The 25,197-nt window shown below is 44.2% G+C and overlaps 1 protein-coding gene across 2 annotated transcripts in view; it reads right to left on the reverse strand.

The window, feature by feature from the left end:
- Positions 1-2,986: 2,986 nt before the first annotated feature.
- The window catches only part of LOC311128731 (ribosomal protein S6 kinase alpha-2-like), a gene marked incomplete at both ends in the record, with an annotated part of 69,185 nt that continues 46,974 nt past the window's right edge, over positions 2,987-25,197 (reverse strand). For both annotated transcript variants that reach the window (XM_084160978.1, XM_084160977.1), the window contains 8 exons: positions 2,987-3,112; positions 5,568-5,705; positions 5,876-5,993; positions 10,960-11,036; positions 11,127-11,288; positions 11,401-11,559; positions 11,834-11,923; positions 18,957-19,082. In XM_084160978.1, the coding sequence (XP_084017104.1) occupies positions 2,987-3,112; positions 5,568-5,705; positions 5,876-5,993; positions 10,960-11,036; positions 11,127-11,288; positions 11,401-11,559; positions 11,834-11,923; positions 18,957-19,082 (996 nt within the window). The remainder of the gene's footprint in view (positions 3,113-5,567; positions 5,706-5,875; positions 5,994-10,959; positions 11,037-11,126; positions 11,289-11,400; positions 11,560-11,833; positions 11,924-18,956; positions 19,083-25,197) is intronic.

A 25,197-nucleotide genomic window follows, 5' to 3' on the forward strand; every position in this document is an offset into this window, starting at 1 on the left:
GCAGCCATCATACCGCTCAGGAAGGAGACGCGTTCGGTCTCCTAGAGATGAACGTACTTTGGTGCGAAAAGTGCAAATCAATCCCAGAACAACAGCAAAGGACCTTGTGAAGATGCTGGTGGAAACAGGTACAAAAGTATCTATATCCACAGTAAAACGAGTCCTATATGGACATAACCTGAAAGGCCGCTTAGCAAGGAAGAAGCCACTGCTCCAAAACGACCATAAAAAAGCTAGACTACGGTTTGCAACTACACATGGGGACAAAGATTGTACTTTTTGGAGAAATGTCCTCTGGTCTGATGAAACAAAAATAGAACTGTTTGGCCATAATGACCATCGTTATGTTTGGAGGAAAAAGGGGGTGCCTTGCAAGCCGAAGAACACCATCCCAACTGTGAAGCATGGGGGTGGCAGCATCATGCTGTGGGGGTGCTTTGCTGCAGGAGGGACTGGTGCACTTCACAAAATAGATGGCATCATGAGGAAGGAAAATTATGTGGATATATTGAAGCAACATCTCAAGACATCAGTCAGGAAGTTAAAGCTTGGTCGCAAATGGGTCTTCCAAATGGACAATGACCCCAAGCATACTTCCAAAGTTGTGGCAAAATGGCTTAAGGACAACAAAGTCAAGGTATTGGAGTGGCCATCACAAAGCCCTGACCTCAATCCTATAGAACATTTGTAGACAGAATTGAAAAAGCGTGTGCGAGCAAGGAGGCCTACAAACCTGACTCAGTTACACCAGCTCTGTCAGGAGGAATGGGCCAAAATTCACCCAACTTATTGTGGGAAGCTTGTGGAAGGCAACCCGAAACGTTTGACCCATGTTAAACAATTTAAAGGCAATGCTACCAAATACTAATTGAGTGTATGTAAACTTCTGATCCACTGGGAATGTGATGAAAGAAATAAAGGCTGAAATAAATCATTCTCTCTACTATTATTCTGACATTTCACATTCTTAAAATAAAGTGGTGATCCTAACTGACCTAAGACTGGGAATATTTATTAGGATTAAATGTCAGAAATTTTGAAAAACGGAGTTTAAATGTATTTGACTAAGGTGTATGTAAACTTCCGACCAACTGTATAACAGTTGTACTGTCAAATTTATGAATATATTCTAGAAATTATGAATATATTCTAAAGGTATGTCTGTGGTATTTAGCCGATGTAACCTGTTTTGTCATATTGGTGTGTATCCCATATTATTATTATTATTATTATTATTATTATTATTATTATTATTATTATTATTATTATGGAGCAACTAAAGCTCCATTGTGGGCTTAGGTTGATTGATAAACCATTCCTGAATCCTGTGTACTTTCTAACTGTAATTCTATAATACGTCAATGTGTGGGTACACTGAATACACTGTTGAGATTTCTTGTTTGTTTCACATAGCTTCTTTACTACTTGACTTGCACATAAATCATTAACATAAAGGCATCCAAGGTAGCATTCTACTGTAGGTGTTTTATGTTGTCCGTGTTCAAAATATGAACAATACATCAAAATACTCACGTGCACTCATATTGGTTCCATAATGTTTAAAGATGAATCTTGTTGGTATATTTACTGAAAAAATAAAGAAGTAATTTTACAAACGGCAAAACAAGGTAATGCTGATAAAGGCATATCAATGTATTTGCTAATATAACAAATACTTCCTTCCAAAAAGTCACTTCAGATCAGGTATACATTTACATTTACATTTACATTTTAGTCATTTAGCAGACGCTCTTATCCAGAGCGACTTACAGGAGCAATTAGGGTTAAGTGCCTTGCTCAAGGGCACATTTACGTCATTTAGCAGACGCTCTTATCCAGAGCGACTACAAATTGGTGCATTCACCCTATAGCCAGTGGGATAACCACTTTACAATTATACTTTTTTTTTTTTTTTTTTTTTTTTTTGGGGGGGGAACACTTCAGGTATAAAACACTTCAATCTGTTGTGTATTAACAATAAAATAAATAGACATTAATAATGGATAATGTAGAAACAAATACATTTGTTTGATCAAATAACTTAAATAAGTCACATTTAAAATAAATATAACTTGCATTTATAATTTATAAATGGGTCTGTTTTCAGTAAACCCTCCAAAAACAAACATCCAACATAATGCTCACTAGATTTTTTTAAACAATAGAGTATTGCATTTTTGATCTACAGAAAATAAATATTGTACACTACAGTATGTCTAACCTTATGAATCAACCTGAAAATCAAAGACAGATGCATACATCTAATATTTGTGCTCATTCAGCTATTTCAGTATTTTAAATGTCTACTTCTACCTGTGGATTTCTGGATTGTTACAAAATGTACCAACGTATCCTTAGCAGCTGTAACTGAACATTTACACTGCCAACAATCTGTCAGCAATTATTCTCCCAAATGAAGACCTATAAAAGTAACATTCCAACATGTCACAGGGAAAAATACAGATGTTGTCTGATGTTGATAAAATCCCGTAAAATTGTCATCATGTAGTTATAAACTGTTCTCAACTTCTCTGTTACAGCCTTTATGATAGTGTCAACTCCAGGTTGTATAAGATTACTTGGTATCCTAGATAATATAATATGAAACATACTCTACATAATACAAAGGTGTCAAATAATTAAACAGTAGCAGATGGCACCTAAAGGAAAAGGCAAATATGAATGAATAAAATATGAACATTACATTTCTTCAATACCAATGAACATTTGAACATCATTCAGGTTTGTCTTTGATGCCACCATTTGTTTCTTGTGCATCTAAAATCCGTAAAGATGTATTTCTTAGTGCAACAACCTGATGCATCTTCTCCCCCGCAATTTTTTTCTTCTTCTGATAAGTTGCTTCTCCTTGCTCCCACTACTGTAGACTTCCTGGTACTTTGGACGGGCACTTAAACCAGTGTCTGATGAGTCATTGCACTTTGACCCCTTTTCAAGCTCTTTCCCTGAATCATCTATGACGGTGCTATAAACAAGTGGATGTGAGTCTCTTCATTCCTCTTCTCTGCGCCAAACTTGAACACTGCACAGGCTCCAGCTTTGGAGCCAGAGGCAAACGATTCAAAGCCAAGTATGTTGCAGCCATTGCTCCCTAGGATGACAGAGAACAACGTGTTTAAATGATATAAAGCTGGAAAAAACTGCATATTTAAAGGCCCAGTACAGTAGAAAACTGGATTTTCCTGTGTTTTATTTCCATACTATGAGGTTGGAATAATAATGTGAAATTGTGAAAATTATGATAAGGTCCTTTAATGTAAGAGCTGTCTGAAAAGGGCCTGAAAGTTCTGCCTGTTTTGGTGGGATAGAGTTTTTTAATAGATACAGTGGGGAGAACAAGTATTTGATACACTGCCGATTTTGCAGGTTTTCCTACTTACAAAGCATATAGAGGTCTGTAATTTTTATCATAGGTACACTTCAACTGTGAGAGACGGAATCTAAAACAAAAATCTAGAAAATCACATTGTATGATTTTTAAGTAATTAATTTGCATTTTATTGCATGACATAAGTATTTGATACATCAGAAAAGCAGAACTTAATATTTGGTACAGAAACCTTTGTTTGCAATTACAGAGATCATACGTTTCCTGTAGGTCTTGACCAGGTTTGCACACACTGCAGCAGGGATTTTGGCCCACTCCTCCATACAGACCTTCTCCAGATCCTTCAGGTTTCGGGGCTGTCACTGGGCAATACGGACTTTCAGCTCCCTCCAAAGATTTTCTATTGGGTTCAGGTCTGGAGACTGGCTAGGCCACTCCAGGACCTTGAGATGCTTCTTACGGAGCCACTCCTTAGTTGCTCTGGCTGTGTGTTTCGGGTCGTTGTCATGCTGGAAGACCCAGCCACGACCCATCTTCAATGCTCTTACTGAGGGAAGGAGGTTGTTGGCCAAGATCTTGCGATACATGGCCCCATCCATCCTCCCCTCAATACGGTGCAGTCGTCCTGTCCCCTTTGCAGAAAAGCATCCCCAAAGAAGGATGTTTCCACCTCCATGCTTCACGGTTGGGATGATGTTCTTGGGGTTGTACTCATCCTTCTTCTTCCTCCAAACACGGCGAGTGTAGTTTAGACCAAAAAGCTCTATTTTTGTCTCATCAGACCACATGACCTTCTCCCATTCCTCCTCTGGATCATCCAGATGGTCATTGGCAAACTTCACACGGGCCTGGACATGCGCTGGCTTGAGCAGGGGGACCTTGCGTGCGCTGCAGGATTTTAATCCATGACGGCGTAGTGTGTAACTAATGTTTTTTTTTTAGACTGTGGTCCCAGCTCTCTTCAGGTCATTGACCAGGTCCTGCCGTGTAGTTCTGGGCTGATCCCTCACCTTCCTCATGATCATTGATGCCCCACGAGGTGAGATCTTGCATGGAGCCCCAGACCGAGAGTGATTGACCGTCATCTTGAACTTCTTCCATTTTCTAATAATTGCGCCAACAGTTGTTGCCTTCTCACCAAGCTGCTTGCCTATTGTCCTGTAGCCCATCCCAGCCTTGTGCAGGTCTACAATGTTATCCCTGATGTCCTTACACAGCTCTCTGGTCTTGGCCATTGTGGAGAGGTTGGAGTCTGTTTGATTGAGTGTGTGGACAGGTGTCTTTTATACAGGTAACGAGTTCAAACAGGTGCAGTTAATACAGGTAATGAGTGGAGAACAGGAGGGCTTCTTAAAGAAAAACTAACAGGTCTGTGAGAGCCGGAATTCTTACTGGTTGGTAGGTGATCAAATACTTATGTCATGCAATAAAATGCAAATTAATTACTTAAAAATCATACAATGTGATTTTCTGGATTTTTGTTTTAGATTCCGTCTCTCACAGTTGAAGTGTACCTATGATAAAAATTATAGACCTCTACATGCTTTGTAAGTAGGAAAACCTGCCAAATCGGCAGTGTATCAAATACTTGTTCTCCCCACTGTAGTTCCAAACCTCTCTGCCAATAACAGGTAGTTTTCAGTTTTCCACTCACCACTCAGACCATTCCCAGACAGTCCTAGCAAAATTCTTGCTTGAGAAATTGATCTTTGCCAAGAAGCTATTTTAATTTAAAACAATCACAGTAAGGTATTTAAATGTTACCCAGAAATGATTTGATATTGAGATAAAAATGTCTGCAATGGACCTTTTTAAGGTGGCAAAGAGAGCATGTGAAACTTTGAGCAGGTTTCAAATGACTTTTGCTGACACAAAGAAGAACGCAAAAGGTCTACATGTAATGGCAGATCTGTACACTGGGTGGCAGTAGAATGTCAGTGAATACAAAAATTGCATTTCTAAAGAGGACAAATTAATTTGTGAGAGACCTTTCGTAAGTCAGTGAGCTTTAGCAGGCAAAGTTGCTAGTGATGCTAAAAAATAACTATCACTGCTTAGTGACATAAATCGACTTGCCTGGTCAACCAGTCAAACCGCTGGGCTGAAGTGAAACAATGTGTTCAGTCTGGTCTACGAGGCTAGATTGGCACCACATGCAGATGATGGTGCTTCTCACACTATGTCTGGTTTAGTGTTTTTCTTAGGTTTTCCTCCTTACCTTCACAAGCTGTATATCCTGTCTGATGAGCTGACTCTGAGACAGCTGTTCTCGGTTGACTATCCACTGGTGTCTGAGAACCTGGGGGGCCGTCAGCCGTTGGTGTGGATCCACATGGAGCATCTTAGTCACAATGTCCTATTGGAACCCAATAGAGAAATAGTCCAGTTAGGACCAGTATGAAATGCAGCATTGCAGCTAAACGAATGTGGATGGGATTTTATTTCAGTACAACAGTTGGATGGAAATTGCATGTATTAATCAAATTCAACAGTGATGTGTCATTTATAAAGGCCAAGTAACCTCACCTTTGCAGCATTAGAAACCGTATCCCAGTTTCCTCCGATGAGGGCATATTTTCCGCTACCAATGCGAGCCAGTATTTCCTCCGGGGTGTCATCAGGACCATTGGCAAAAGGGGTGAAGCTGTAAGTGTGGAGAAGGACAAAACAATCAAACACTTTTCAATAATACTTTGGGTAACTGAGTTAACCTTTTTCACCCTGCTCTACAGTAAGGAATGTGCTTTCCTGTTGCACAAATAATTATGTGTCTGGGTTTGTTTGAATTGGGGGTCTTGTATTTCTTTTAGTATCTCAAATCAAAGTTAATTGGTCGTGTACACAGTTTATCAGATGTTATATGGGTGTAGTGAAATGCTTGTGTTACTAGCTCCTAACAGTGCAGTATAATGCTTGTGTTACTAGCTCCTAACAGTGCAGTAAAACGTCAAACAAGTAGGCCTAAACAAATTAATAAATAAAAACAAGAAATGTCAGAACGAATCCAATTAACAACCCAAATAACACTGTATCAGCAATCCAAATGTAATCTATGCGTATATACAGTGCCTTGCAAAAGTATTCATCCCCCTTGGCGTTTTTCCTATTTTGTTGCATTACAACCTGTAATTTAAATAGATTTGTATTTGTATTTCATGTAATAGACATACTAAAAATAGTCCAAATTGGTGAAGTGAAATGAAAAAAATACCTTATTTCAAAAAATTCTAAAAAATAAATAACGGAAAAGTGGTGCGTGCATATGTATTCACCCCCTTTGCTGTGAAGACCCTAAATAAGATCTGGTGCATCCAATTACCTTCAGAAGTCACATAATTAGTTAAATAAAGTCCACCTGTGTGCAATCTAAGTGTCACATGATCTGTCACATGATCTCAGTATATATAGACCTGTTCTGAAAGGCCCCAGAGTCTGCAACACCACTAAGCAAGGGGCACCACCAAGCAAGCGGCACCATGAAGACCAAGGAGCTCTCCAAAAGGTCAGGGACACAGTTTTGGAGAAGTACAGATCAGGGTTGGGTTATAAAAAAATATGAGAAACTTTGAACATCCCACGGAGCACAATTAAATCCATTATTAAAAAATGTAAAGAATATGGCACCACAACAAACCTGCCAAGGGAGGGCCACCCACCAAAACACACGGACCAGGCAAGGAGGGCATTAATCAGAGAGGCAACAAAGAGACCAAAGATAACCCTGAAGGAGCTGCAAAGCTCCACAGCGGAGATTGGAGTATCTGTCCATAGGACCACTTTAAGCCATACACTCCACAGAGCTGGGCTTTACGGAAGAGTGGCCAGAAGACAGCCATTGCTTAAAGAAAAAAATAGTTATGCATGCTGAAGTGTTCTGTTTTTTGGTCTTATTTCTTGTTTGTTTCACAATTTTTTTTATTTTGCATCTTCAAAGTGATAGGCATGTTGTGTAAATCAAATGATACAAACCCCCGAAAAATCCATTTTAATTCGAGGTTGTAAGGCAACAAAATAGGAAAAATGCAAAGGGGGGGGGGGGGTGAATACTTTTGCAAGCCACTGTACACCGGTAATCAAATATACTAAGAATGATATGTACAGTAGTATAGTACTTTAAGAAATTATTCAACCCCCTTGACTTTTTCCACATTTTGTTCTGCTACAGCCTGAATTTAAATGGATTAAATAGAGCTTTTGTGTCACTGATGTTAAAGTGGAAATTTGTTTGTAGAAGTTTTTACAAATGTATTAAAAATTAAAAGTTGAAATGTCTTGAGTCAATAAGTATTCAAACCATTTGTTATGACTAGCCTAAATAAGTTCAGGAGTAGAAATTTGCTTAACAAGTCAAATAATAAATTGCATGGACTCACTCTCTTTGCAATAATAGTGGTTAACAGGATTTTCAAATGACTACCCCATCTCTGTACACCACACATACAATTATCTGTAAGCTCCCTCAGTCGAGTAGTGAATTTCAAGCACAAATTCAACTACAAAGACCAGGGATGTTTCCATTGCCTCGCAAAGAAGGGCACCTACTGGTAGATGGGTACAAATAAAAAAGCAGACACTGAATATCCATTTGAGCATGGTGAAGATATTAATTACACTTTGGATGGTGTATCAATACACCCAGTCACTATAAAGATACAGGCGTCCGTCCTAACTCAGTTGCTGGAGAGGAAAGAAACCGCTCAAGGATTTCACCATGAGGCCAATGGTGATTTTAAAACAGTTACAGATTGTAATGGCTGTGATGGGTGAAAATTGATGATTGATCAATAACATTGTAGTTACTCCACAATACTAAACTAAATGACAGAGTGAAAAGAAGGAAGACTGTACAGAATACAAATATTCCAAAACATGCATCCTGTTTGCAATAAGGCACTAAAGTAATTATGCAAAGAATGTGGCAAAGAAAAACACTTTTTATCCTGAATACAAAGCCTTATGCTTGGGGCAAATCCAACACATCGCTGCCAAATGTGTTTCTAACAAATATATTAGAGTTTTATTTGTTATAGATTTTTTTTTTTTACATTCTTCTTCAACTTTCACATTTTCTTCCACTTTGAGTATTTTGTGTAGATCGTTCGCAAAAAACTACAATGAAATCCATTTCAATCCCACTTTGTAACACAACAAAATGTGGAAAAAGTCAAGGGGGTTGAATACTTTCTGAAGGCACTGTATTAGCTATGTCAATAATCCAGTATACAGTATAAATACGCGGTGTGTATAAACAGTGTAACAGAAAATGCAATGTACAGTAGTAGATACAATATATTAGAATGAGCTATAGTATGTCGAGAATACCGTATATACAAATACACAGTGTGAAAAACAGTATAAAAGGAACAGGAAGTGTCCAGTGTTTAATGTCTCTATATACAGTGAGGGAAAAAATTATTTGATCCCCTGCTGATTTTGTATGTTTGCCCACTGACAAAGACATGATCAGTCTATAATTTTAATGGTAGGTTTATTTGAACAGTGAGAGACAGAATAACAACAAAAAAATCCAGAGAAACGCATGTCAAAAATGTTATAAATTGATTTGCATTTTAATGAGGGAAATAAGTATTTGACCCCTCTGCAAAACATGACTTAGTACTTGGTGACAAAACCCTTGTTGGCAATCACAGAGGTCAGATATTTCTTGTAGTTGGCCACCAGGTTTGCACACATCTCAGGAGGGATTTTGTTCCACTCCTCTTTGCAGATCTTCTCCAAGTCATTAAGGTTTCGAGGCTGACGTTTGGCAACTCGAACCTTCAACTCCCTCCACAGATTTTCTATGGGATTAAGGTCTGGAGACTGGCTAGGCCACTCCAGGACCTTAATGTGCTTCTTCTTGAGCCACTTCTTTGTTGCCTTGGCCGTGTGTTTTGGGTCATTGTCATGCTGGAATATCCATCCACAACCCATTTTCAATGCCCTGGCTGAGGAAAGGAGGTTCTCACCCAAGATTTGACGGTACATGGCCCCGTCCATCGTCCCTTTGATGCGGTGAAGTTGTCCTGTCCCCTTAGCAGAAAAACACCCCCAAAGCATAATGTTTCCACCTCCATGTTTGACGGTGGGGATGGTGTTCTTGGGGTCATAGGCAGCATTCCTCTGTCCTCCAAACACGGCGAGTTGAGTTGATGCCAAAGAGCTCGATTTTGGTCTCATCTGACCACAACACTTTCACCCAGTTCTCCTCTGAATCATTCAGATGTTCATTGGCAAACTTCAGACGGCCCTGTATATGTGCTTTCTTGAGCAGGGGGACCTTGCGGGCGCTGCAGGATTTCAGTCCTTCACGGCGTAGTGTGTTACCAATTGTTTTCATGGTGACTATGGTCCCAGCTGCCTTGAGATCATTGACAAGATCCTCCCGTGTAGTTCTGGGCTGATTCCTCACCGTTCTCATGATCATTGCAACTCCACGAGGTGAGATCTTGCATGGAGCCCCAGGCCGTGGGAGATTGACAGTTATTTTGTGTTTCTTCCATTTGCGAATAATCTCACCAAGCTGCTTGGCGATGGTCTTGTAGCCCATTCCAGCCTTGTGTAGGTCTACAATCTTGTCCCTGACATCCTTGGAGAGCTCTTTGGTCTTGGCCATGGTGGAGAGTTTGGAATCTGATTGATTGATTGCTTCTGTGGACAGATGTATTTTATACAGGTAACAAACTGAGATTAGGAGCACTTTAAGAGTGTGCTCCTAATCTCAGTTTGTTACCTGTATAAAAGACACCTGGGAGCCAGAAATCTTTCTGATTGAGAGGGGGTCAAATACTTATTTCCCTCATTAAAATGCAAATCAATTTATAACATTTTTGACATGCGTTTTCTGGATTTTTTTGTTGTTATTCTGTCTCTCACTGTTCAAATAAACCTACCATTAAAATTATAGACTGATCATTTCTTTGTCAGTGGGCAAACGTACAAAATCAGCAGGGGATCAAATACTTTTTTCCCTCACTGTAAATGGGACAGCAGCGTTGGCTGTGTGTGTGAGTGTGTATGTGCGTGTCTTTGTGAGTATGGGCGTATGTGTGAGCTTGTGAGTGTGTTTTGTGTGAGTGAGTGTGTAGAAGTACGTGTGCAAAAAAATCGAGATGTTTGAGGTGTTATTTTTAGGCCGTTTCTCCAATACCCTAACTGAGCGATTAAAAACAAATAATTAAAGAAAGTAATACGAAGAATGGCATCTAAACAGTGTTTGACATCTATGAAAGAATTATGCTTTTTTTCTAATGTCCTGATTACAGAGATTTAAAACATGAGCCACAGGCTGGGACATTAAATTGTCAGGGCAGGTCCTGAGAGATTTGGCATTATGCAGAGTACCACAGACACGACCTCAGCTTAGAAAGTAATCCATCGTCCACTGTCCCTCTCACCGTCCCAGAAATGTGTCCTTTAATCAGTGGTTGCCAGGAGAGGTAGCACAGTCCAGAATTCATTTTTTGTTTTTTTGTTACTGTGAAACAGGTTCAACCAGGTTTCTAGCAAAGGTAAAATGTCACCTAGCAAAGTAAAATTGGGATATCAATGGTCTGACCCTGAATGTTCAGTCTTCTTGACGTTTAAACAATCCAGCGAATTAGGCTTACCCTGCGAGCATAGTGTAGAGTAGGATTCCCAAACTCCAGATGTCACAAGCAGCATCATACCCCTGCTTCTTCAGGACCTATGAAAGACATGAAGAATCTGTGTCATATCACAATATAGGGATATACGGTACTTGAAATAAATAAGAGCTGATCAAACCACTCCTTACCTCTGGAGCCACAAAGTTAGCTGTGTAACAGGGCGTCATGAGAAGACCGTTTTCTGCCCTTAATTGTTTGGCGAACCCAAAATCACATATTCGGATCGATTCCGGATCTCCCGTTTCATCCACATAGAGGATGTTGCTTGGTTTCAGGTCACGATGTACAACCTATGACAAAACAGATCAAAATAAATTGCCAGTATGAACATATCCTAGCTAAGAGCACTACTCCTTTCACTTTGATACAGATTTTTGTTGGACGTACATGAATGATACTGACCCCCTGTGAGTGAAGGTACTCCATTGTCTTGGTAATAGTGCAGAGAACAGCAGAGGTCTCTCGCTCAGAGAAACTCTTCTGATGGAGGATTCTGTCCAGCAGCTCTCCACCTCTCATCAGCTCCATCACAAGGTACACATACTTCCCATCGTCATAGACCTAGGGGCCAAAAAGACAGTTTAATACCACGTGGAGTTATTTATGAACCAAGACTACATTAGACTAGTCCTCACAGCCCACGAAAAGTGGCCAGTGAAAATCTAATAGAGATATAATGGACAAGAGAAGATACAGTCAAATATGATGGTCATTGAAAACTAAATTAAGTTTGCAGGGCACATTTTTCCTTAGTCATGCAAACTCACAAGGATCTCTGTCCTTATGGAGGGCTTTCAGCATGCACGTGTGTGTGAGTCATTTAATGATTACTTACATCCTTCAGCGTGATAATGTTTGGATGATGCCCATATCTCAACAGAATCTCAATTTCCTCAGATGGATCTTTTTTAGCTCTGTCGATGATCTGAAAGAGACACACCCCCTGTTAGATTATATATATATATATATATTTTTTTTTTTCATTTAGCAAACACTCTTATCCAGAGCGACTTACAGTACTGAGTGCATACATTTTCGTACTGGTCCCCCTGCTTGGTATCCTCTTACGATAAAATGTATGACAGAGCATCATCTGCACAAAATACAGAATGATTGTCGCTGCATGAAATTTTTTGTATTTTTGGTATTTTATTAGGATCCCCATTAGCTGTTGCAAAAGCAGCACCTACTCTTCCTGGGGTCCACACAAAACATGAAACATGACAAAATACAGAACATTAATAGACAAGAACAGCTCAAGGACAGAACTTTCATAAAACCATTTTTTAAAAGGCACACGTAGCCTACATATCAATACATACACACAAACTATCTAGGACAAATAGGGGAAAGACTTTGTGCCGTGAGGTGTTGCTTTATCTGTTTTTTGAAACCAGGTTTGCTGTTTATTTGAGCAATATGAGATGGAACGGAGTTCCATGCAATAACGGCTCAATATAATACTGTACGCTTTCTTGAATTTGTTCTGGATTTGGGGACTGTGAAAAGACCCCTGGTGGCATGTCTGGTGGGGGAAGTGTGTGTGTCAGAGCTGTGTGTATGTTGACTATGCAAACAATATGGGATTTTCAACACATTAATGTTTCTTATAAAAAGAAGAAGTGATGCAGTCAGTCTCTCCTCAACTCGTATCCAAGAGAGACTGGCATGCATAGTATTTATATCAGCCCTCTGATTACAATGAAGAGCAAGACGTGCCGCTCTGTTTTGGGCCAGCTGCAGCTTAACTAGGTCTTTCCTTGCAGCACTGGACCACACGACTGGACAATAATCAAGATTAGACAAAACTAGAGCCTGCAGAACTTGCTTTTTGGAGTGTGGTGTCAAAAGAGCAGAGCATCTCTTTATTACGGTGTGACACTCTGGCTCCGGGACGTTTGTATTTGAGCCAGGGTGTATTTTGTGTTGTTGGGTTTTGGTTTGGTAGTTTGGGCATTTGGGTGTATTTCTATGTTGGTAGTTCTGTTGTGTGTATTTCTAGGTTTGGTCATTGACTCCCAATCGGAGGTAACGAGTGTCAGCTGTCGGCTCGTTATCTCTGATTGGGAGCCATATTTATTCTGTATGTTTTCCTGTGGGTATTGTGGGTTTTTGTTTCGTTTCGGTCAGTATACCGTGGACTTCATGTGAGTCGTCTTTTGTTTTGTATTACGTGCTTTACTCAATTAAAGTCATGTTTCTTGGACACGCTGCGCCTTGGTCTTACTTAGACGACATCGACCCGCGTGACAGAAAAACCCACCATAAGAGGACCAAGCAGCGTGTCAAGCGGCAACAGGACCCAGCTCCAAAGGTCTGGACATGGGAGGAGATTTTGGACGGAAAAGGGTCCTGGACTTGGGAGGAAATCCTGGAGGGGATGGATCGCCGTCCATGGAGCGAGACAGTGGAGAGGCGACGGAGAGAGGAACAACGGCGTCGGCAGGGCCATCGTCGGAGGGACGAGAGGCAACCCCAAAAAGTTTTTGGGGGGGGGCACATGGCTTGGGCGGTTGGGCAGCAGGAGGCTGCCACAGGGAGATGTGGAGAGAAGGCTATCGGATTACGGGAGCCATTGGCGAGTAGAGGGAGGGAAGTTGTTGTGGCACGGCATGAGAGACTGAGGTGTGTTACCAGTCCGGTCCGGCCCGTTCCTGATCCCCAGTTAAGGCCAGTGGTGTGTGTTCCCGGTACGGACCGGCCTGTTTCTACTCCACGCACCAGGTCCACGATGTGCGTCGCCAGCCCAGCTCGGCCTGTTCCTACTCCACGCACCAGGTCCACGATGTACATTCCAGCTCCACGTATCGGCCGGGTTAGTGTGAGCATTGAGCCGAATGTCATGAAGCCGGCCCAACGCATCAGGCCACCAGTGCGTCTTCTCGGGCCGGCGTACATGGCACCAGCCTTACGCATGGTGTTCCCGGTTCGCCCACATAGGCCGGTGCGGGTTATTCCACCTCCCCGTACTGGTCGGGCGACGGGGAGCATCAACCCGGGTAAGGTTGGGCAGGCTCAGTGCTCAAGGGGGCCAGTAAGCCTGCACGGTCCGGTATTTCCGGCGCCACCTCCCCGCTCCAGCTCAGTACCACCAGTGCCTACACCACGCACCAAGCCTCCTGTGTGTTCCCCGAGTCCTGTGCGTCCTGTTGCTGCTCTCCGCACTAGGCGTTATGAGAGTCCCCAGGGTCCAGTATGCCCTGTTCCGGCTCTCCGCACTAGCCCTTATGTGCGTCCCCAGGGTCCAGCATACCCTGTTGCTTCTCCCCGCACTAGCCCTGAGATGCGTGTCCTCAGCCCGGTACCTCCAGTTCCGGCACCACGCACCAGGCCTACGGTGCGCCTCAGACGGCCAGAGTCTGCCGTCTGCCCAACGGGGCCTGAACTGCCCGTCTGCCCAAAGGCGCTTAAGCCGCCCGTCTGCCATGAGCCGGAGCCGTCCGCCAGACCGGAGCCGCTAGAGCCTTCCTCCAGACAGGATCAGCCAGAGCCTTCCGCCAGCCATGAGCAGCCAGATCCGTCAGCCAGCCATGAGCAGCCAGATCCGTCAGCCAGCCATGAGCAGCCAGATCCGTCAGCCAGCCATGAGCAGCCAGATCCGTCAGCCAGCCATGAGCAGCCAGATCCGTCAGCCAGCCATGAGCAGCCAGATCCGTCGGCCAGCCATGAGCAGCCAGATCCGTCGGCCAGCCATGAGCAGCCAGATCCGTCGGCCAGCCATGAGCAGCCAGATCCGTCGGCCAGCCATGAGCAGCCAGATCCGTCAGCCAGCCATGAGCAGCCAGATCCTTCAGCCAGCCATGAGCCGTCCAGCCAGGATCCGCCAGAGCCGTCCAGCCAGGACCCGCCAGAGCCAGCCAGCCAGGATCCGCCAGTGAGTCCGGTGCTGTCCCTTATCCTGGTGCTGCCCCTTAGTCCGGTACTGCCCCTTAGTCCGGTGCTGCCCCTTAGTCCGGTGCTGCCCGTTAGTCCGGTGCCGCCCCTTAATCCAGTGGGGTTTAGTTGGGGGGTGGTCATGTGGAGGAGGCTACGGAAGCGGATAGTGACTAAGGTGGGGTGGGGACCACGACCAGGGCCAGAACCGCCACCGTGGACAGACGCCCACCCAGACCCTCCCCTAGACTGTATGCTGGTGCGCCCGGAGGTCGCACCTTTAGGGGGGGGGTACTGTGACACTCTGGCTCCGGGACGTTTGTATTTGAGCCAGGGTGTATTTTGTGTTGTTGGGTTTTGGTTTGGTAGTTTGGGCATTTGGGTGTATTTCTATGTTGGTAGTTCTGTTGTGTGTATTTCTAGGTTTGGTCATTGACTCCCAATCGGAGGTAACGAGTGTCAGCTGTCGGCTCGTTATCTCTGATTGGGAGCCATATTTATTCTGTATGTTTTCCTGTGGGTATTGTGGGTTTTTGTTTCGTTTCGGTCAGTATACCGTGGACTTCATGTGAGTCGTCTTTTGTTTTGTATTACGTGCTTTACTCAATTAAAGTCATGTTTCTTGGACACGCTGCGCCTTGGTCTTACTTAGACGACATCGACCCGCGTGACATACGGACAGACCTCTCCCCATCTTTACAACCATTGAATCTATATTTTGACCATGATAGTTTACAATGTAAGGTAACACCAAGTAATTGTGTCTTCTCAACTTGTTCAACAGCCACACCATTCATTACCAGATTCAGCTGAGGTCTAGAACTTGAATGATTTGTACCAAATACAATGCCCGTAGTTTTAGAGATGTTCAGGACCAGTTTATTAGTGGCCACCCATACCAAAACAGACTGCAACTCTTTGTTAAGGGTTTCAGTGACTTCATTAGCTGTGGTTGCTGATGCGTATATGGTTGAATCATCAGCATACATGGACACACATGCTTTGTTTAATGCCAGTGGCAGGTCATTGGTAAAAATAGAAAAGAGTAGAGGGCCTAGAGAGCTGCCCTGTGGTACACCACACTTTACATGTTTGACATTAGAGAAGCTTCCATTAAAGAAAACCCTTTGAGTTCTATTAGATAGAGAGCTCTGAATCCACGATATGGCAGAGGTTGAAAAGCCATAACACATACGTTTTTTCAACAACAGGTTATGATCAATAATATGAAAGGCTGCACTGAAATCTAACAGTACAGCTCCGACAATCTTATTATTATCAATTTCTTTCAAGCAATCATCAGTCATTTGTGTCAGTGCAGTGCATGTTGAGTGTCCTTCCCTATAAGCATGCTGAAAGTCTGTTGTTAATTTGTTTACAGAGAAATAGCATTGTATTTGGTCAATCTCAGTTTATTACCTGTATAAAAGACACCTGTCCACAGAAGCAATCAATCAATCAGATTCCAAACTCTCCACCATGGCCAAGACCAAAGAGCTCTCCAAGGATGTCAGGGACAAGATTGTAGACCTAGACAAGGCTGGAATGGGCTACAAGACCATCGCCAAGCAGCTTGGTGAGAAGGTGACAACAGTTGGTGCGATTATTCGCAAATGGAAGAAACACAAAATAACTGTCAATCTCCCTCGGCCTGGGGCTCCATGCAAGATCTCACCTCGTGGAGTTGCAATGATCATGAGAACGGTGAGGAATCAGCCCAGAACTACACGGGAGGATCTTGTCAATGATCTCAAGTCAGCTGGGACCATAGTCACCAAGAAAACAATTGGTAACACACTACGCCGTGAAGGACTGAAATCCTGCAGCGCCCGCAAGGTCCCCCTGCTCAAGAAAGCACATATACAGGGCCGTCTGAAGTTTGCCAATGAACATCTGAATGATTCAGAGGAGAACTGGGTGAAAGTGTTGTGGTCAGATGAGACCAAAATCGAGCTCTTTGGCATCAACTCAACTCACCGTGTTTGGAGGAGGAGGAATGCTGCCTATGACCCCAAGAACACCATCCCCACCGTCAAACATGGAGGTGGAAACATTATGCTTTGGGGGTGATTTCTGCTAAGGGGACAGGACAACTTCACTGCATCAAAGGGACGATGGACGGGGCCATGTACCGTCAAATCTTGGGTGAGAACCTCCTTCCCTCAGCCAGAGCATTGAAAATGGGTCGTGGATGGGTATTCCAGCATGACAATTACCCAAAACACACGGCCAAGGCAACAAAGGAGTGGCTCAAGAAGAAGCACATTAAGGTCCTGGAGTGGCCTAGCCAGTCTCCAGACCTTAATCCCATAGAAAATCTGTGGAGGGAGCTGAAGGTTCGAGTTGCCAAACATCAGCCTCGAAACCTTAATGACTTGGAGAAGATCTGCAAAGAGGAGTGGAACAAAATCCCTCCTGAGATGTGTGCAAACCTGATGGCCAACTACAAGAAACGTCTGACATCTGTGATTGCCAACAAGGGTTTTGCCACCAAGTACTAAGTCATATTTTGCAGAGGGGTCAAATACTTATTTCCCTCATTAAAATGCAAATCAATTTATAAAATTTTTGACATGCGTTCTTCTGGATTTTATTGTTGTTATTCTGTCTCTCACTGTTCAAATAAACCTACCATTAAAATTATAGACTGATCATGTCTTTGTCAGTGGGCAAACGTACAAAATCAGCAGGGGATCAAATACTTTTTTCCCTCACTGTAGTTGAAAGGCTTATAGTTGTTCCAGGATTCAAGGAAGTGAAATGTGTAACCTACAGTGAGGGAAAAAAGTATTTGATCCCCTGCTGATTTGGTACGTTTGCCCACTGACAAAGACATGATGACTTTGTTGCCTTGGCCGTGTGTTTTGGGTAATTGTCATGCTGGAATACCCATCCACGACCCATTTTCAATGCTCTGGCTGAGGGAAGGAGGTTCTCACCCAAGATTTGACGGTACATGGCCCCGTCCATCATCCCTTTGATGCAGTGAAGTTGTCCTGTCCCCTTAGCAGAAAAACATACCCAAAGCATAATGTTTCCACCTCCATGTTTGACGGTGGGGATGGTGTTCTTGGGGTCATAGGCAGCATTCCTCCTCCTCCAAACACGGCGAGTTGAGTTTATGCCAAAGAGCTTGATTTGTCTCATCTGACCACAACACTTTCACCCAGTTCTCCTCTGAATCATTCAGATGTTCATTGGCAAACTTCAGACGGCCCTGTATATGTGCTTTCTTGAGCAGGGGGGCCTTGCGGGTGCTGCAGGATTTCAGTCCTTCACGGCGTAGTGTGTTACCAATTGTTTTCTTGGTGACTATGGTCCCAGCTGCCTTGAGATCATTGACAAGATCCTCCTGTGTAGTTCTGGGCTGATTCCTCACTGTTCTCATGATCATTGCAACTCCACGAGGTGAGATCTTGCATGGAGCCCCAGGCCGAGGGAGATTGACAGTTATTTTGTGTTTCTTCCATTTGCGAATAATCGCACCAACTGTTGTCACCTTCTCACCAAGCTGCTTGGCGATGGTCTTGTAGCCCATTCCAGCCTTGTGTAGGTCTACAATCTTGTCCCTGACATCCTTGGAGAGCTCTTTAGTCTTGGCCATTGTGGAGAGTTTGGAATCTGATTCATTGCTTCTGTGGACAGGTGTCTTTTATACAGGTAACAAACTGAGATTAGGAGCACTCCCTTTAGAGTGTGCTCCTAATCTCAGCTCGTTACCTGTATAAAAGAAACCTGGGAGCCAGAAATCTTTCTGATTGAGAGGGGGTCAAATACTTATTTCCCTCATTAAAATGCAAATCAATTTATAACATTTTTGACATGTGTTTTTCTGGATTTCGTTGTTGTTATTCTGTCTCTTACAGTTTAAATAAACCTACCATTAAAATTATAGACTGATCATGTCTTTGTCAGTGGGCAAACGTACAAAATCAGCAGGGGATCAAATACTTTTTTCCCTCACTGTAACTGATGGGCCGTGAAAATCATTTTTCTCTCCATGGGCCGTGAAAATCATAATTCTCTCCAAGAATGATCTACCAAAAATATTCCTCTTGAAAGATCTACCTATACGGTTCACTTACTTTGACAGCATATTCAACACTGGTGATTTTGTGGATGCAGCGTTTGCAGACGGAGTACGCCCCCAAGCCCACATCCTCCTTCATCTCATACCCATCAGTGAAATGGATGTTGGTCCCATGAAGTTGCTGAAATTACAAACATGTCCAGTCATCATGAATAAGTTTAAGCATCTGCTCATATTAATGCTCTAAGCTTGTCATCTGCTTTTTTTACTCTTCGCTCATATCATAATCCTGCTCAGGCAGACTAGGGAATCCATCAATCCTCCTATAATCCTCAGACATATCCAGGGGTTCCACACTGGTATTCAAAACAGATCTACTGTAGCTATCAAATTATTCCTGTCACGCCCTGACTCAGGGGACGTTTATTTGTTGAGTCAGGGTGTGTATATTCCGTGTTATGTTGTGTTTTTCTATGTTTAGTTCTAGATCGTTTAGATCTATGTTGGCCAGGGTGGTTCCCAATCAGAGGCAGCTGTAGCTCGTTGTCTCTGATTGGGGACCATACTTAGGCAGCCTTTTGGCACCAGTCAGTGGTGGGATCTTGTTCTGTATAGGTTTGTTTTGTGTAACCTTAAGACTTCACGTATTGTTTTTGTTGTTTTGTCGTGTTCAGTACTTAAATAAAATGTACGCTTATCACGCTGCGCCTTGGTTCGACCAGTCATTAAACGATCGTGACAGAAGATCCCACCCACTAAGAACCAAGCGGCGTGTCCAGGAGCAAACAGCCTGGACCTGGGAGGAGATCCTGGACGGGAAGGGATCCTGGACTTGGGAGGAGATTCAGGCCGGAATGGATCGCCGTCCTTGGGAGGAGACTGTGGAGGCGCGCTATAGAGAGGAGCAGCGGCAACGCAGAGGGTGCCGGCCGAGTAGGAAGCCCGAGAGACAGCCCCAATAATTTTTTTTGGGGGGGGCTAAAAGGGTGGTTGGCGGAGCCTAGTGTTAGAGCAGAGCCAACTCCCCGTACTCATGCTAGGAAGCGTGTGACTGGGCAGGCTCCGTGTTATGCGGAGCCACGTACTGTGCCGCGAGTGTTCCGGCACAGTCCTGTACGTCCTGTGCTAGCACCACGCACGTGTCGTGCGAAGATGGGCATTCAGCCAGGACGGGGTGTGCCGGCTCAACGCTTGTGGTCTCCAGTACGCCTCCTCGGTCCCGTATATCCTGCGTCGGTGCTACGTGCTGTATCACCAGTACGAGTGCACAGCCCCGTACGTCCTGTGCTAATGCCTCACACATATTGTGTGGAAGTAGGCATTCAGCCAGGACGGGTTGTGTCAGCTCTCCGCTCCAGACCTCCAGTCCGCCTCCACAGTCCCGCCCGGCCTGTTCCTGCTCCCCGCACCAAGCCAGTGGTGCGTGTTCCCAGTCCGGCCCGGCTCGTTCCTGCTCCCCGCACTAAGCCAGTGGTGCGTGTTCCCAGTCCAGCCTGGCCTGTTCCTGTCTCTCGCACCAAGCCTGTGGTGCGCGTCGCCAGCCCGGTCCGGCCTGTTCCTGCCCCTCGCACCATGCCAGTGGTGCGCGTCACCAGTCCGGTCCGGCCCGTTCCTGCTCCCCGCACCAAGCCAGTGGTGCGCGTCGTCAGCCCGGTCCGGCCCATTCCTGCTCCCCGCACCAAGCCAGTGGTGCGCGTCGTCAGCCCGGTCCGGCCCGTTCCTGCTCCCCGCACCAAGCCAGTGGTGCGCGTCGTCAGCCCGGTCCGGCCCGTTCCTGCTCCCCGCACCAAGCCAGTGGTGCGCGTCGTCAGCCAGGTCTGGCCCGTTCCTGCTCCCCGCACCAAGCCAGTGGTGCGCGTCGTCAGCCCGGTCCGGCCCGTTCCTGCTCCCCGCACCAAGCCAGTGGTGCGTGTGTCCAGTCCGGCACTGCCCGTGCCTGTTCCACCGGTGCCTGGTCCGGCACCGGTCAGCTGCTCCACTCCGGAGCCAGAGCAATCCGCTCCACCGGGGTCCGGTCTAACTCCAGTCAGCGGATCCACTCCGGGGCCAGAGCAATCCGCGCCACCGGGGTCCAGTCCAGCTCCGGTCAGCCGCTCCACTCCGGAGCCAGAGAAGTCCGCTCCACCGGTGCCCAGTCCAGATCCGGTCAGCGGCTCCAGTCCGGAGCCTGTACAGTTCGATCCACCGTCGTCGGGTCCAGCTCCAGTCAGCGGTGCCAGACCAGACCAGGGGCGCAACAGGGAGGTGGAGAGAAAGTGGTGGTCACGCCCGGAGCCGGATCCGCCTCCGAGGCGGAATGCCCACCCGGCCCCTACCCTGTTATGTTTATGTGGCGCGGTCGGAGTCCGCACCTTTGGGGGGGGTACTGTCACGCCCTGACTCAGGGGATGTTTATTTGTTGAGTCAGGGTGTGTATATTCCGTGTTATGTTGTGTTTTTCTATGTTTAGTTCTAGATCGTTTAGATCTATGTTGGCCAGGGTGGTTCCCAATCAGAGGCAGCTGTAGCTCGTTGTCTCTGATTGGGGACCATACTTAGGCAGCCTTTTGGCACCAGTCAGTGGTGGGATCTTGTTCTGTATAGGTTTGTTTTGTGTAACCTTAAGACTTCACGTATCGTTTGTTTGTTGTTTTGTCGTGTTCAGTAATTAAATAAAATTTACGCTTATCACACTGCGCCTTGGTTCGACCAGTCATTCAACGATCGTGACAATTCCCCTAGTAAGAATTGTCCTTGAAGAACATTCTATGTGAACAGTGTTCCTGCGAGAGTGCACTTTGGTGCCATTTCTCCTTTCTCTTGTGATGTATCTCTTCATATGTGGAGATTTAGGACGTGTTCCTTTGTTGCTGTACAGTATGTCAAACCACAAATAAGAGCAAGAAAGGTGAACTGAAAATGTTCACCTTGTGGTCTGCAGTACATTCCATGCTATTCTATTGTGTTCGCTGAGAGACCTTGTCTGCACATACGTTGGCTCATTCATATTCATCCACACTGCAGCAGCATCTAATCTCACTTGTTCAATACAATGGAAATGTTCACCGTTGATCTCTGCACCACCACAGCAGAGGATCAAAATATTCTCAGAACGCTGCCACTGCAGAGCACCCATGGCCATGATGTCAGAGGGAACTATGTGTTCTCACAAATCAATATGCTTTGCTGAGGGCACTGGGAGGCCTCTCTGGTGAGTGACTTCAATGAAATGCTCACTCAGGTATGAACCATCTGGTAGAATCAGTTCTGGTGGTTATGTAAGCGGATCTGTTTTTGTGTGTGCTGCAGGACACACAAGAGAGCCTCTCTAGAGCAGTGGCTAAGATGTGTGTTGCGGTTAGAACAAAAAATCAGGGGTCAGCCTTAAAGAAGAGGGTCACTTCGACCTCACTGTCATGTGTCCACTTAAAATAAATTGAATTCGTCAAAAGACATATTCCTCAGATGTTTGTGCTGTACTATAGGTAAGCTGACAGTTATGTCAGTAACAGCACCATACACATACAGACCGACAGAGGTCTCTAGTGGCAGCTTGTTAGTACAGTTGGGCTACAATCTTATCTCCCTTAAGCTCCCACCTTTCATGTTATGTGTCCAATGTGGAAGTAAGAGGATGAAGGTGTCAAAAAGGTATGAATTATGTACATAAAGAGAAAATGTATTTCATTGATTAAATACATTTTAAATCACCAGAAATTACCATTGAATATGAGTTGTTTTGATGTTTGATAGGGAGCCTTTACTTTCTTTACTCAACACTTTCTGAATACAGTATCAACAGTGGTTAATCCATTGTATTCTGATGTAATGCCATGACATCCCCATGAGGTTCCTTCCTGATATCATATTAATTTCTTCTTCCTTTGTACATACAGAGCTTCAAAAACAAGGATTGATATTCCCCTTGATGTTGAGACTCTTGTCCGGTGGTTACATTTCATTAATGGAAAAGGAAAATATATACAGTACCAGTCAAAAGTTTGGACACATCTACTCATTCAAGGGTTTTTCTTTATTTGTACTATTTTTTACATTGTAGAATAATAGTGAAGACATCACAACTATTAAATAACACATGTGGAATCATGTAGTAACCAAAAAAGTGTTAAACAAATCAAAATATATTTTATATTTGAGATTCTTCAAATAAACACCCTTTTCTTGATGACAGCTTTGCACACTCTTGGCATTCTCTCAACCAGCTTCACCTGGAATTATTTTCCAACAGTCTTGAAGGAGTTCCCACATATGCTGAGCACTTGTTGGCTGCTTTTCCTTCACTCTGCCGTCTGACTCATCCCAAACCATCTCAATTGGGTTGGCCACGTCATCTGATGCAGCACTTCATCACTCTCCTTATTGGTAAAATAGCCCTTACACAGCCTGGAGGTGTGTTGGGTCATTGTCCTGTTGAAAAACAAATTATAGTCCCACTAAGCCCAAACCAGATGGGATAGCGTATCGCTGCAGTATGCTGTGGTAGCTATGCTGGTTAAGTGTGCCTTGAATTCTAAATAAATTACAGACAGTGTCACCAGCAAAGCACCCCCACACCATAACACCTCCTCCTGCATGCTTTACGGTAGGAAATACACATGCGGAGATCATCCGTTCACCAACACCGCATCTCACAAAGACGTTGCGGTTTGAACCAAAAATCTCAAATTTAGACTCCAGACCAAAGGACAAATTTCCACCGTCTAATGTCCATTGCTCATGTTTCTTGGCCCAAGCAGGTCTTTTCTTCTTATTGGTGTCCTTTAGTAGTGGTTTCTTTGCAGCAATTCGACCATGAAGGCCTGATTCACATAGTCTCCTCTGAACAGTTGATGTTGAGATGTGTCTGTTACTTGAACTCTGTGAAGCATTTATTTGGGCTGCAATTTCTGAGGCTGGTAACTCTAACGAACTTATCCTCTGCGGCAGAGGTAACTCTGGGTCTTCCTTTCCTGTGGCGGTCCTCATGAGAGCCAGTTTCATCATAGCGCTTGATAGTTTTTGCAACTGCACTTGAAGAAACTTTCAAAGTTCTTGACATTTTCTGGATTGACTGACCTTCATGTCTTAAAGTTATGATGGACTGTCGTTTCTCTTTGCTTATTTGAGCTGTTCTTGACATAATATGGACTTGGTCTTTTACCAAATAGGGCTATCTTTTGTATTTACATTTTACATTTTTTTTTTTGTCATTTAGCAGACGCTCTTATCCAGAGCGACATACAGTTAGTGAGTACATAACATTTTTCATACTGGCCCCCCGTGGGAAACAAACCCACAACCCTGGCGTTGCAAGCGCCATGCTCTACCAACTGAGCTACAGGGGTAGGTAGTGTGTATATACAGTGGGGAAAAAAAGTATTTAGTCAGCCACCAATTGTGCAAGTTCTCCCACTTAAAAAGATGAGAGAGGCCTGTAATTTTCATCATAGATACACGTCAACTATGACAGACAAAATGAGAAAAAAAATTCCAGAAAATCACATTGTAGGATTTTTAATGAATTTATTTGCAAATTATGGTGGAAAATAAGTATTTGGTCAATAACAAAAGTTTCTCAATACTTTGTTATATACCCTTTGTTGGCAATGACACAGGTCAAACATTTTCTGTAAGTCTTTACAAGGTTTTCACACACTGTTGCTGGTATTTTGGCCCATTCCTCCATGCAGATCTCCTCTAGAGCAGTGATGTTTTGGGGCTGTCGCTGGGCAACACAGACTTTCAACTCCCTCCAAAGATTTTCTATGGGGTTGAGATCAGGAGACTGGCTAGGCCACTCCAGGACCTTGAAATGCTTCTTACGAAGCCACTCCTTCATTGCCCGGGCGGTGTGTTTGGGATCATTGTCATGCTGAAAGACCCAGCCACATTTCATCTTCAATGCCCTTGCTGATGGAAGGAGGTTTTCACTCAAAATCTCACGATACATGGCCCCATTCATTCGTTCCTTTACACAGATCAGTCGTCCTGGTCCCTTTGCAGAAAAACAGCCCCAAAGCATGATGTTTCCACCCCCATACTTCACAGTAGGTATGGTGTTCTTTGGATGCAACTCAGCATTCTTTGTCCTCCAAACACGACGAGTTGAGTTTTTACCAAAAAGTTATATTTTGGTTTCATCTGACCATATGACATTCTCCCAATCCTCTTCTGGATCATCCAAATGCACTCTAGCAAACTTCAGACAGGCCTGGACATGTACTGGCTTAAGCAGGCGGACACGTCTTGCACTGCAGGATTTGAGTCCCTGGCGGCGTAGTGTGTTACTGATGGTAGGCTTTGTTACTTTGGTCCCA

This window comes from Coregonus lavaretus, assembly GCF_964263955.1.
Source record: "Coregonus lavaretus genome assembly, chromosome: 1".
Lineage (NCBI taxonomy): Eukaryota > Metazoa > Chordata > Actinopteri > Salmoniformes > Salmonidae > Coregonus > Coregonus lavaretus.